Source organism: Aquarana catesbeiana, linkage group LG04 (assembly GCF_042186555.1).
Source record: "Aquarana catesbeiana isolate 2022-GZ linkage group LG04, ASM4218655v1, whole genome shotgun sequence".
Classification (NCBI taxonomy): domain Eukaryota; kingdom Metazoa; phylum Chordata; class Amphibia; order Anura; family Ranidae; genus Aquarana; species Aquarana catesbeiana.
Genome location: NC_133327.1, coordinates 407,600,572 through 407,614,581, shown reverse-complemented (window position 1 = coordinate 407,614,581; position 14,010 = coordinate 407,600,572). Strand labels below are relative to the sequence as shown.

The 14,010-nt window shown below is 38.6% G+C and overlaps 1 protein-coding gene across 7 annotated transcripts in view; it reads right to left on the bottom strand.

The window, feature by feature from the left end:
• Window positions 1-14,010, bottom strand: part of LAMA2 (laminin subunit alpha 2) — a 1,513,089-nt gene that overhangs the window by 82,049 nt on the left and 1,417,030 nt on the right. For all 7 annotated transcript variants that reach the window (XM_073627245.1, XM_073627247.1, XM_073627249.1 and 4 more), the window contains 4 exons: window positions 7,704-7,828; window positions 4,728-4,890; window positions 2,142-2,286; window positions 899-1,037 (listed from right to left, as the gene is read on the bottom strand). In XM_073627245.1, coding sequence (XP_073483346.1) covers window positions 899-1,037; window positions 2,142-2,286; window positions 4,728-4,890; window positions 7,704-7,828 — 572 coding nt within the window. The remainder of the gene's footprint in view (window positions 1-898; window positions 1,038-2,141; window positions 2,287-4,727; window positions 4,891-7,703; window positions 7,829-14,010) is intronic.

The following is a 14,010-nucleotide window of genomic DNA, read 5'->3' as shown; positions in this document are numbered from 1 at the left end:
ACAGATTACAGTACTGTATGAAATTATTTCACATCCCTTTTGTTCCCAGTGCTTTGGCCCATGCCCTGCATGCAGTTTTATATGATATATACTGTTCTTTCTGCCTGGAAACTGGAGATTGTCCATAGCAACCAAAAAGTGTCCCTTTATGTCAAAAGTGGCTTTATATCAGCTAGAAAACAGCGATAGTAAATTAGAACACTTGCAGAATTGAGCGATAGTGAATCGTGGGGAAATTTATTTTATTATTATTATATTATTATTTTTTTAATTATTTATATTTATTTATTATATTATAATTTATGTTTTTGTGTTTCAAATTCATCATACCCGGGATATCTACTAGACTCTTGTTTGGACAGATTTAGGTGTGTTATTGTTAAGAATTACAGGCCTACAATATAAAACGCCAAATTCCCATGCAAAATAATTGTACTGCTTTCAGCACCTAAAATCCAAAATAATCATACCGCCAGGGAGGTTAAAAAAAATGTCAGTGTGCATTTAAACAGATGCAATCCATAGATGGCGAGAAAACCTGCTCTAGTCGCTTGTACCTTGATATCACCTTCCCTGCCAAACGGTGCTGGCTCAGTATGTAGGATACATATGAACAATTTGGGATCTGGATAGCTGCTAGGCAGTTTGTCATTTTATCCTGTCTGTATGGACTGAATCTTCAATAAAATAATTTATCAGAGTGCAGTTATCCGGATCCCAATTTGTTCATATGAATTCATAGATATCCTTGTATCAAAGAGTACACCTTCAAGGTGAAGTAAGGCTTGAAAAAAACATGGATTGATCTAGTAAGTAATTTAGTTTATCCATATAGATTTGTTGTAGCATGCAAAATACAAAGCACATTAATTCTCTATACATAGGGCAGTGTATTTACCTTAAGCCATTCAGTACTGGTAGGCCACCAAAATATATATTCTCATGAGCTTTCAAATTGAGACCAAAATTACTTCCAGTAGCTATGGTGGTTACTTTGTCCTCTTCATTTGTATCAACATCCACAGTAGAAAAATTTGCTAAAAAGTATTAGATAAATAGAGGTTAAATGAAAAAATGAGCATGTCAACTAAATATCATCCCAATTTCTGGCAGAACTGCCAAACCATGCTGTAAATGTTCATTAATACATACCGTAGCACCTTATTGTACACAACCTAAAATTGAGTGGACACATGTTCAAAAGATGGTTTTAATTTAATGATACTAACCTACTGATTTACCCCCTGGAATTTGTTTGTATAATTAAGCATACAAAATACTAGTCATTTGGGCCTGGGTCAAAGTACCATTATGATTAGGACCTGAATAGGCTAAATACACCAGAGGTCAATTTTCACCCATTTGGACTTTCTTTTTTTTTCTTTTTCTTATTCAGATTTTATTTTTGAATTTTGTTTTTAAAACAAATAAACAACAACAAAAGCAACCAATAATAATAGAAAAAAATTTAAACCAAGGTCAAAATCACCATTCCAAGCAATATCAGCATTAGTACATTTGATACATCATCATCTAACTTTCCCAGAATATTTGGACTTTCAATAAGCTTTCCAAATATTTGGGCACCCATGAGATTTTTCAATATGCTGACTAGGGACTTAGAATCTGATCTCCTTTCCTGAGGCGTAACATTTTCTCGAACTATAAAAATCACTCTCACCCAGCCTGATGAGTGAACTGCTGCTTATACCCGGTAAAAAAGAGATATTACTATGCTCAATGTCTATTGAAACAGGAAACACAAAAAATGGTATGGGTCTTAGCTGCACATCATTGCTATAGACCTAGTTCCTGATCGTGACAATGATACATTATGTCTGAGCAACATGTGTTGGAGTGACCATTTGTAGTCTCCCCCACAGGTGTATATGACAGGGTATCAACTCAGAAGTATAACTGGTAGACAATTCTCACTTCAAAACAGGATGTGCCTGAACAAGGACCTTTATTTATTGCAGGATCACTAGACAATCTTATAATGAAAGCCACAAATTAAAAATAAATTGAAAACAGCTTAAAATGGTAAAACTTATGACTGGATTTCCATCTAGTTTAAGCTTTTGTATGCGACAGCCATACCACTGCCTTTTGAAACTTGTGTGTCTGTGTGTAATACCTACTTTGTTTTTGTATTCTGGAGAGAGTGAAGGATTTCCATTTGCCATCATTATGATTTTTGTTGCTGACTGCAAAGGCTGTGCCAGATCCCAGATCATAACTAACTTTTATACGACCATCACTCAGCTCGATGCTCATGAAATCTTTCTGTTAAAAATTGAAAAGGAAAAAAGGAAAGCTATATCACATACTGTATAGACACCGTCTACAAATAGGATTTTTCAAATAAACAGTGTTTTCATAATATAGTAAAGCAAAAATTCAGCTTATTTTTATAAAGCCAGTACAAATCTTTTTTTACTTACGTATTTACATATAAAAAGTGAGTAAAGAAGTGCAACAGCAGGAAAGGTTTATACACTTGGGGCTGGTTGGTTTGTTAACAGTGATTGTTTTTTCTGCAATATCCCCTTCATCTTAGAGTTGTAGTATGCTTTTGTAGTACTAATCGCACATGTAATTTAAAAAAAATCTCTTCAATATCTGTACCATTTGCTCAGCAAAGAGAGCACTGCTGGATGATACCTCAAAGGCTAGCTATATGTGAGCACATCATAACATATCACCTTCACTGAGAATCTTATTTATATCACTGTTTTTCTGCGATTCACTACATTTTATATGAAGCAATGCTAAGCTTCAGATGAGAACCACATACATTCCACAATTCAGTCCCTGTCCCTGGGACACAGTTAACTCCAACCACAGTTCAACTCAGGCCCGTCCAGTGACCTTATTAGAGTGCCTCACCAAAACCCATCTTTAATTATGTGGGGACCATCCAGTCCTGATCACTGTAATGAATGCCTTATTGAGTTACTGTGTATGTGCAGTAACTCAAATTTGGGTGAAGGTTATAAGTGCCATTACATGGTGGTCATAGGAATAATTTACTGTTTCACACACCTTACCCCCAAAGACAGTTTAATAACAAAACAGAACAGGGAATATTGAGACATAGAAAATGAATACACCAAACTTTAGATATACAGATAAAAATGCTGCTTATCACAAATATGTCTCAATATTGAATAAAAAGTGGTTTTCAGTAAACAGATCTATTGATCATCAACATCGTTTATAACCATGATTATTTAAGCATCCATCTCATCATTCCACAGTTGGCATCCAGCCAGATACCAAGATGGCTGTGAGTATCTTGGTATCTGGCTGGATGCTGTCTGTGTTGTGCACGTGTGTCTGAGTGTTAGCACTGGTTGCAGTGCCATTTTTGTAAGTATACTACTTTTTACTTTCCTCTTCTTGTTAAATTTGTAAATGGGGAGCACTGGTGTGTGTGTTTTTCTCATAGCTCCCATACATGTGGTTGGTGCCATTGAGGATCGGGGTGCCCGCATCTGGGTGTAAGTGACCAGTTATCAGGCGATCATTGGAATCATTACCCCTTGAGGGAACCAAGCTTGCTTTGACCTTCTGGTAATGCGGGGGTCATAGCTGTGAAGTGAACGGCTTATCTGCATGAGTGGAGGAGCACTGGGCACCTTTCGAATATATATCGTTCACAATGTCACAGTGGTGGCTACATTTATGATTGGACTTTCTTTATATATTACTTATTACTCATAATTTCATACTTTTTTTTCAATTTATGATTGATGTTGATATATCTATGTGTGTAGTTGTGCTGCACTAATTTGTGGTATTTATAATCAAATTACATTGCCCACGTGTTTATTTAGGTTTGGAAGTTAACAATTGCCCAGGGCTGATTGTTGTAGGTGTGCTTTACCTTTGACCCTGCTTTTGTTCCTATAGGAAGTAGAAAACATTTATATAGTTAGCACAATGGATAACTTAGGCCCCTTTCACACTACCGTGACTTCAAAGTTGACTGCAATTTCGAAGCGATTTTGAAGCGATTTCAGGGAATGCCTGTGTAAACTTGAGTTATATGGACCTCAACTCGCATGAAAGTCAAACCAAAGTAGTACAGGGACTACTTTGAAGTCGGCACGACTTGAAGTCGCACATATATGAATGGCTATCATTGGAAATCATGGGGAATGACTTTTTATGCAACTTTGCAGTCCCAAGTCACAGGACAAGTCGCACAAGTATGAAAGGGGCCCAGGGCTGATTTTCTAGATGTGTTGAAAAAGCTCAAATAATAAATTGTTTAAATAAATACTTTAATTATCCAATAATGTGCACAGAACAAAAAATAAGTAAAGGTGGATTTACTTTTTATCTGACTGGATAAATAATGTGAATCTTCACACAATTTATTAAATCAGCTTCTATGTCCCTAGCTTAAAAACTGCAGGTAAAAGCACAGAAAAATATAAATAAAAATCTAAATGCTTAAATATTTTTCCTTACCATAGATCTTTTCTTCATTTGTGATGTGCCTTTAAACTTGCTAGAACATTTGACTATTCTGGGTTGAATTAATTCCATAGCACAACCCCCTCCCTCCTTGCACATCATAGTTCTTCTCTATTCTGGGAGTGCCACTCTCTATTCAATAATTGTTGACATTTTCAGGTGAGGGGAATTCTGGCTTGACTAAAACTTCATGATCTTAAATCTGATTTTCTGCAAAAAAGTTACGGTAAATGTTTTCTTACCAAGTCATTTGTTGCTAAGTACATTAACAGTGCATTCGCTGAAAATGTTTTAAACTTGAACACAATTGTAGAAATATTGGGGTTCCATCTAACGGGGCGGCTAACCGATGCATATCCATCTCCATCAAATTGAACGGTTCCTTCACTGTCTGCTACCTGTGGACTATAAAGATGGGAAATATTAGTTACCAAGCTCATAGGGAATAAGTTGCTCTCTTTCTTTTGGGACAAAAATCGAACATTAAACAATATGCAGTCATTTGGATGTATGTTGTGTTAGTTATGAAATGTGCAATGTTGCAAAAAAACAATATAAACTGCAAGAAAATCACCTTAGATCACAACAAAATCATTAGAGATACAAAAGGCTTTATATAAATTATCATAGACATTTCCTGTTATCATATCAAAGCTGACCATACACTAAACAGGTTCAATGAACCTTGCTATACAACGTAGATTGACCAATCTTCGGCTGCAGCTATTGTATTTTGACAGCTGAACCCACCCAGCAGCTGCATCTGAAAATCTTTTCAATTGAGATATGCTGTGCATATTGATACAGTGTATGGGCAGCTTAAAGTGGAAAAAAGTTAGAGACTCTATTAGCTTTTATTTTTACTTTCTGTGTCACCTTAATTTCTGACATTAGGCCACACCCTAACACAGGGTCACCTGGACAGGAAGTGTGCTTTTGAAGCTGATCTGTTGAAGCCTTGTTTTGAGGCGAAACATGTTGAGTTAAAGGATTTTTGTGATTTTTAATTCTCTCTGTTTTTCATTATGGGTACTTAGATACTGTATATTGGGGCAATGTGGGTTTAGTTGTAGCAGGAAAAGGGAGATTTTTGTTGACTGGTGGAGATAGTGGATTGATAGAAGTGATTATTTTCCCAGGCTCAAAGAGTACTGTGATATATTTGACTTTGATGGGCAACTGAACCTTTTCATAACCACAGTAACCTTTAGTATCATTCCATGCCTTTGGGTTGTGGTATGTGGCCAGGATACTGACCCTACCCTATACACATCTCCACTCAGGCAGAAAGATTGACTAACAACAGCTAAAGACATACTTGAAGTCTGGTTGTTATCTCCCTATAATGAAGGAAGTTATATATCTATTCCAACATTGTATATTTTGCACTAATTTTAGATCATTATGAATAAAAGTGAAGTTTTAGGTCATTGTGCATTTGGGGCATGGGTATAGTGCACCCCTGCTGCTGTACAGTATAAGTCTACATTAGGTAGTTTTTTTTTTTTGTTTATTTTGAAGTGAGGAAAAAGCTGCAGCAAGAACCTGGCAAAGGCTCTAATCTTTCAGCTCTTTCTTAACAAGTGTTTTCTTCACTGTTCATTTCCATGTGGAAGAGATTTCCCTTCACATTCTGGTAATGGAAAATAAGGGGAAATCTCCCCAACTGGGGCACAGACAACAAACTGGCCAGAGGTCATACCCTTTCCTGGCCCCTTATCTCCTCTTTCGAAGTCCCTCAACTCACTCTGTCTGCTCATACTTTCCTACAGGTGTCCCGCAGGAAAGCTAAGTGCTGAGGGGGCACCTGAGCTTGTGCACTTCCAAGCCAGGCGGTATGCGTCCATAGTCACACACAGCCTGGCTCGGCCACGCCCCCCAGGATCACAGGATTTGACTGGCAGTAATTTCTCACACTGATCTCAAAGTCTCCTGTGAGAGCAGGAAGTGGGAGAAACGGTGCTGTGGACGGGCACAGCATTGGATTGAAATACATTGGATTTAGGGAGGGGAGTGGGGGAACAGTTGGAAGGCTTTTTACCTGAAAGGGTAACTCCACTTTTGTGAGAAAAAAAATAGCAAATAAAAAAAAATAATATAGCATATACAATTGTGTCTCAAGTCATTGTAATTGAATGTTATTAAAAATTACCTTTCCTTTTCAATCTGCAGCACTGTATTTTTTGTAAAATGCAATGCAACTTGGCTACCTGGAAGCATTTTGTACACAGATGGTATACAGAATGTCCCCTGAAAATGTAATTTTCTGCTTGTGTGATTGGCTTACCAATTTTCCCAGAAGTCTGCACTAAGCTACAATTCATATTTTTGGTATCCCTGCAACAAAATGTAATTTTTGGTGAGTAATCACAAAGGGAAATCATGTCTGACCCCTCGTTCATATTGGAGCAGTTTGTCATGCGATTTGACAGGTCAAATCGCAGGACAAGTTACAGCCTATTGCTGGCAATAGCATTGTTCCAATCGGTGTGACGCTGACTTTGCAGCACCGCACCGATTTGCAAAAATAGTTCCTGCACTACGTCTTCAATTGACATCTGTGCATAAAGCCGCACAGATGTCTTTCAAGTAGTACCTAAAATCGCATTGACCTGCTACTTTGAAATCGCACTACTTCAAGTGAAGCATCAGTGTGAACCAGGGCTTAAGGGATGCAGACCCTGCCAATTTCCCCATTAGAGTCCTGTAGGTGTAGCAGCTGGTTGATAATTAAAAAAACATTTCCATATAGATTTACATGGACATAGACAAGCAAACAGCTATTTTATCAGAATAAAACAAGGTGAGAATCTGCAACAAGGTTTGTTTAAATCCCTGCAATGTACATACTGGTAGATCATCTGGAGGGGAATGTTCTTTTCTCAACAAAAATGGAGTTACTCGTTAATGCAGAGAACACATTAAGCTGAAAACCTTTTGAGTTTATGCCACCTTTTTTCTTAGACAGTTACTGTCTTATTAATGAACAAAGAGCAATGCACATTTGCTATTATCAGCCAATATACTGTAAATATTAGTTTATCAACAAACCTACCTAAATAATCAAAAAGCTATTTTTTTGACTGCTTGTCCTGGATTAGAACACACCACAACTGTTTGCACAATATTGTTAAATATGCCCAAAAAAGGTGGGAAAGAATTTAGATTAATTGCCAAAGGACAAAACATAGGTGTTGTAAAAGCAAAATATTATTTACCTAATTGAGCATCCTTTACAGTTGCCTTCTCGGTCCCTATAATTCCACAATCCAATAGGCTTATTATCAAGAAATGTTTCACCCATACAACCAGAGAATGTTGTTGTTTTTACTGCATCTGCCTTCTGAAATGATCAGACAGGTTACAATTATTAACACTAAGCTGAGACAACATACTGTGATTATTAAATATTAATTGTAGTACATACAAAGTAAAACATACAGCCTTATTCAAAAAAATCTTGCAATCTCTTAAAATGGTGTAAATAAACTGCTAGTACGGGATTTCATAGCTCCAGTATAAGTACTATACTACTTTATTTTTTAAGATTTAATTGCAACCTTTGTAACATCCCCATCATTACTGTTCACAGAGTAATTTCTACTATGCAAATGAAGTACTTAAAAAAAAACAGTTGGTGCTGGTGTTCCTCTAAGTATAAAATAAAAATAGTTGCATGCACAAAGGAATCCTGATTTTTTTTTCAATCTAAATGGAAGCATGTAAGCAGGTTGAAATGCTGGGTAGTAATATAGCTGTTGCCCCAGCCAGGAGGACAACAGTTAACCTGTTTCCCATACTTTATACGGAGCTCTACTTCTTTCCCTGTGCTGATAATAAAAAGGGGGGGGGGGGACTCTGCCCTGAAACACAGGCTGCATGGGAGAGAAGACACAGAACAGACACGGCATACAATCTGCAGCCACATCATAGAGCTGCTGCAGCTGCAGCTACCAGAGAGAGCCTTGCCTGCCTCTAAGAACCTCCCACATGTAGGGGGATTGCTGGGACCTGCAGTCCATCCCTGAAGAACACCAGGTCTGGAGATCTGCCACTGTGGACTCTGCTGTGTATAGACTCTTGCCTGTGCAGGTATGCTGGGGCAGCCACAAGCCTGATTTTAGGGCAGAGACTGTGAACTTTGTTTTGGAACTGTTATGTTGAGTGTTTTCAGTAAAGCTTTTGAAAATTTGTTTTAGCCTGGTCTGAAGTTACTTACAAGGGTGCATACTGGTAATGGTATATGAAAGAATGGGGCACACACAGGGTGAAGTTGTGACATGCCATTCCAAGGGGCAACAAGTACAAGAGATGAATAATAGGACAGCCAGACAGCAGATGAGCAGTACCGGCAGGGGTGATGGGTCTTATACATAGTGAAGAAACAGGTTATTGCACCAGCAATGGGGACTGGACCCACCTGGCAGAGACCCTAGGGACCTAGCCATATGGTACAGAGGAGAAAAGAGTTAATTATGCACGCACATGGGGGTCTGCGCTGGTGCGCTGGGACTGGACCCACCTGGCAGAGACCCTAGGGACCTAGCCGTATGGTACAGAAGAGAAAAGAGTTAATTATGCACGCACATGGGGGTCTGCGCTTGTGCTCCACGGGACCCTATTCTGACAGATAGCAAGCAAATGTGCTCCAAGTTTAAAAATGACTTGCTAATCTATTGCTGGACTTGCTAGGCTTCACAAGTTTGCTGCACAATTGCAGCAAGTCCACATTGCATGACTCCAGATAAACTTTCTTTGCAAACATTCTGCAAGTCAGCTGCAAGTTCTAGTTCAGTTATGTTGTACAATAGTCATCCCACCACAGGGGTCACTGTGGTTAAATTTTCATGCTGTAGACTTGCAGAGCTCTTGCTGTAGACTCACCAGTGCAACTTTGCTTTTGCTAGAGACTTGCCACGCAAAATTGCTTCAAATTGAAAAAAGTGTCAACTAGAACTTGTGCTTCAAGTGCTCTGCAAGTGTACAACCTGCTAGTGAAAATGTGCAGCATGTTAACAGACTTACAATTCAACACTGCCACAAATTTGTAGTAAGTTATCCTTGTTATCTGGGCTCTCATTGGGAGATAGGTGGATGAGTCAAGCTGGACTGGTGCAAAAAGACGTTGTTTTGTGCTGTCTTCTTTAAAATGTCACATCCTGACTGAGCAGGTGTATGTATCGTTGGACTGGGAGGCACCTCTATGACAGCTTCCCACTATGATAAAGAGACACCAGGATGCACGTCTTGCTTCTAAGTTGAGGTACTGCCATAATGTTGGTGCCACATAAATGAGGCCCTGACTGGTCTGGGACATTAGCGAGTGCATACACTGGAGAGTCTGGAGGCAGGAGAAAAGTGAAAGTGAGCAAAAAGGCCCCGTGTGCATTGGGCAAGTTGGCCCCACCCATAAATACTGTAAACTTATGGCAGCTAAAGAGAGTACTTAGTGGGCATACCTAACCAAGATTTTTACAGCCGCTCTATATATACTGTATACAAAATGCATTCTTGATCCACTGATCTGTGCTGACATATGGTAACATACAGTGATCCCTGCAGCCACCTCTATTTATCATAGTGATGGACAGAGGTCCAAGAAAAAAGCCAGATGGACAAAGTGTGTTCGGGAGATGGAAATCTTTAGAGTCATCTAAAGCTGGTCATAGATGGAGCAAAATGTATCCGGTTCAGCTGTGACCAGCCAAATTTTGACCAATCTATGGCAGGTTCTGTTTGAGAGAAGTCGACCTACTGATTGCTCATGAACAGGATTGCTAGAAAATGTACAGGCTGCAGCACTGATCAGTTGATTCTGACAGCGAAGGAGTTCAGCTGACTCCTCCATTGTCAGAATACAATGACAAAGCAGGGAGGATTCTGCCATCCGACTCACTTGAGTGGATGGAGATATCGGTTCAGCTTTTTTCAGTGGCCCGCTGGTTGAGCAAAAAATTGACAGATCAGGTTGGACCCGTTTTACTAACACAGTTCATCTGTCAGTGACTTGCAGTATCTAAACATATTTTATTATCTATTATTGATTATTGTACTTGCTATGAAGTTTTTCATGCACGGGCAATATGTTTGGGCATAAACATTGGGGGTTATTTACGAAAGGTAAATCCACTTTGCACTGCAAGTGCACTGAAAGTGCACTTGGACGTGCAGTCACTCTAAATCTAAGGGGTAGATCTGAAATGAGTGGAAGCTCTGCTGATTTTATCATCCAATCATGTGCAAGCTAAAATTCTGTTTTTATTTTCCTTGCATATCCCCCTTGGATTTACAGTGACTTTACTTACAAGTGCACTTTTAGTGCACTTTCAAGTGCACTTGCAGTGCAAAGTGGATTTGCCTTTAGTAAATAACCCCCATTGTGTTCCTTTTTATTTTAGGAAAGGAATGGATGTAAATAAATATATAAAAAAATAACCCAGAAGTACCCTTTACTTTCCACACTGTGCCCTCAGATTGACAAATTGTCAACAATGTTAAAAGCCAAATGTCAGCATATTCACAGAATGTTCTTAGATGTAGCTAATTAGCCTGCCATCTGCCCCTACTAGTCAACAGTTTCTAATGTGCTTTGAAAACAAACCATTCTCTTATTTTTAATCAAGCGTTCCCATAGAATAAACCAGTTTTCATTTATTTTATAGTGAAAGGCATATTGTTTTAGTTTTCTTTTCTTAAATTTTTACCATTGGTTGAGCAAAATGTATTACTGGCACTACATTCAGTGGGCTTTTTTTATAAACATGCATTATTCTATATCAAAAACACAGTACAATTAAACAAGCATTGAGTTAAACCAAATCATGTTCAAATAGACTATATTAGAAGCCTGTCATTTAGCTTATTGAGTAAATATAATCAATCTTTATAGACGCATTATTATTTATTAGGCAAGTTGACAAGGTATTTCCTTTTTGTGATTAAATTATAACAAATAACTTGGAACTTCAAACATATAAAGAATTTATCAAGTATAGAATACATTTCCACGTGGAAAAGAAAGACAAGTTAAAAAAACAGAAGGGAAAATTGGGGAGAAGATGTGAATCTCTGGTGGCAGACTCCCTGGTATATAAGAACCGTTGGGAAGTTAGAGGCTTGAAGGCTTTAGTTTCATTTAGACCATATCTTGTTGAATATTGATAGAGTACAATGTAGGCGTTCAGTAAACTGTTGCATTGTAGCGATAAAATACCATTTATGAAACAAAGCATTTGTGTCCAATAGAGTGGGAGATTTGCAATGGCAAAAAATAAAAAATCTTCTTCTTGTAAATTGGAAGATGCTAAGCAACATTTTTGAGATGGATCAACATTCCCGGTTTAGCAGGGACTGTATGAATTTTGATTAATTTATTGCAGTTTCTGCTCGACAGGAGTCAATCTAACTATCAACTTCTGTAGAGCAAAAATGTTGGAAAACCATTCTTTATGTAGGAGTGCCTCTGTCAGAATACAACTTCACAGCGGGGAGGATTCCTCTATTCACCTTGCTTATGTGAATAGGGAAATCTGGACAGAGGGTCTCTGTCTTTGGACAGAGTGGAGAGGGGTTATAACCCATGTCAAGTTTTTATTGTTGTCTATGCCCCTATTAGGGAGATTCACTCTCTATCTATTTGCTCTGTTTACAATTATCATTGCAAGTAAAAGTAAAAGAAAATACTGAATTTTGGATTGTCCCAAGAACAGTAATAAAGGGGAAGTCTTCCAATGGGAACAATAGTTCCAGTGACCTTGAGGTTCCCAATGGATTCCCTCAAATTGCAGGGATTTCCTCTCACTTCCTGTTTTGACTATGGGCAGGAAGTAAAAGAAAATCTCTCCAATGGGACACATTTTACATTTTGAATGCACTTTTTCCTGTGCTGTTCTTTTTTAATTGTAGGTGATTTTGAACAGAAGCTTCCATGGAGAAGTTTCTCTGAGTTTTGGGCCTAAAACAAGCAGCATAAGCACACCATCAACTAAGTCAATTTAATATAAGATTTTCTTTACTTGCTACGGCCTAAAGCAATCTTTCCTGATTAGTTTTAAGTGCAAAGTCCTGGCTCTCATAAAAATGTTTTTTTTGTTTACTAATCGTTCTGTTTGTATGTTATTGTGATAAGGAGAGGGTGGTGTTTTGTAGTCCTACTATATTTCCTTTCTTAGAGTAACAATATTGCTTCTTTAAAGACACAGTACGGTGAGTTAGCATTATAACCCTATGGCGGGAAATGTGGTACTTGCACAATAACCAAGTGAAAATATGATAAATCCCTGAAAAAAGTGAATGCAGCTGTTAAATCTACGACAGGTATACTACAATATATTACAATTCTGTTTTTAGGTTTAGATACAAATAGACAAGATACAAAAAGACATGCCTCTCCTGTCCAGCACAGTAGGTATAAGGACTTGTATCTGTATAGCTGATGGTCAGAGGATGCCTGACTTCCATTATATGTGTGTCAGGGCTGTGCTCAGCCCTTCCTTCTTTGAGCTGGCCAGTCAGCTGTCGGCTAATTGCCAGCTCCTCTCTCTCCACAGGTACTCAGCTGTTGATGATATCCTGCGCGTCAGTCCTGCCTACATAAACCCTCCAGCCCAGAGGATCTCTGCCTTCGCCTTAGTCAACATCACCGAGACGCTCCCCTGCATTCCTGTTAAAAGACTTGCTTGGCTGACATCCCTTCTGGCTCCAGTTCTTGCCTGCTGTTTTACTACGCTCCTCTCCAGCTCCCTGATGTTTGGCTTGTCTGACTATCCATTCCGGTTCCTGAACTCTGGCTATGTTTTGATTACGTTTGTTCTATTTACTTTTATTATTAAACAAGTGTGATTTAACTGTACTTCTGTCTCGGTCTGATTTCATGGTTTCTGACAGTGTATTTTAATACTGGGTATAGGCTTCAGGGAATAAAAAAAACCTGCAGCTCCTTCATCCCAAGTAACCAGCCAAATGCAGACAGGCACAATGGCTTTCTTAAATTCAGTGTCCCAAAAGTAGTCACAGAGATGCAAAGGGAGTTATGTTACATTCCCAGACCATATTTGACATAGAAGCATTTGGTACCCACAAACTGTTCTAAAAACAGAGGCCTATTAAGTCCCCTCTTGAAGTACACATTAGATGCTGGAGTAAATAAGTATATGTATTAATATGGTGGCTACACCATGGGATACTGTTTTTCCCATTGACAACAATGATGGGGCATTATTCATCCCACTGATTACAATGTTCGGACACTGTTTCTCCATGTGACACCAACAATGGAGCACTATTCCTCCAACTGAAACTAACAATGGAGTACTATTTATCCCACTGATATCAACAGTGAATCACTGTTCCTTCCACTGACACCAATGATGGGGTATCCCTTCAATGATCCCAGTCAGTAGGTATCCACCCAACCATGGGAAATTTTTTACTCCCGCTCACCATGGGACCAGCAGAATAACCTACACACATTGATCCCAGGGCATTTTCTGCTCCTACTTGCCACAGTCTGGCCTTCTAGAGTCT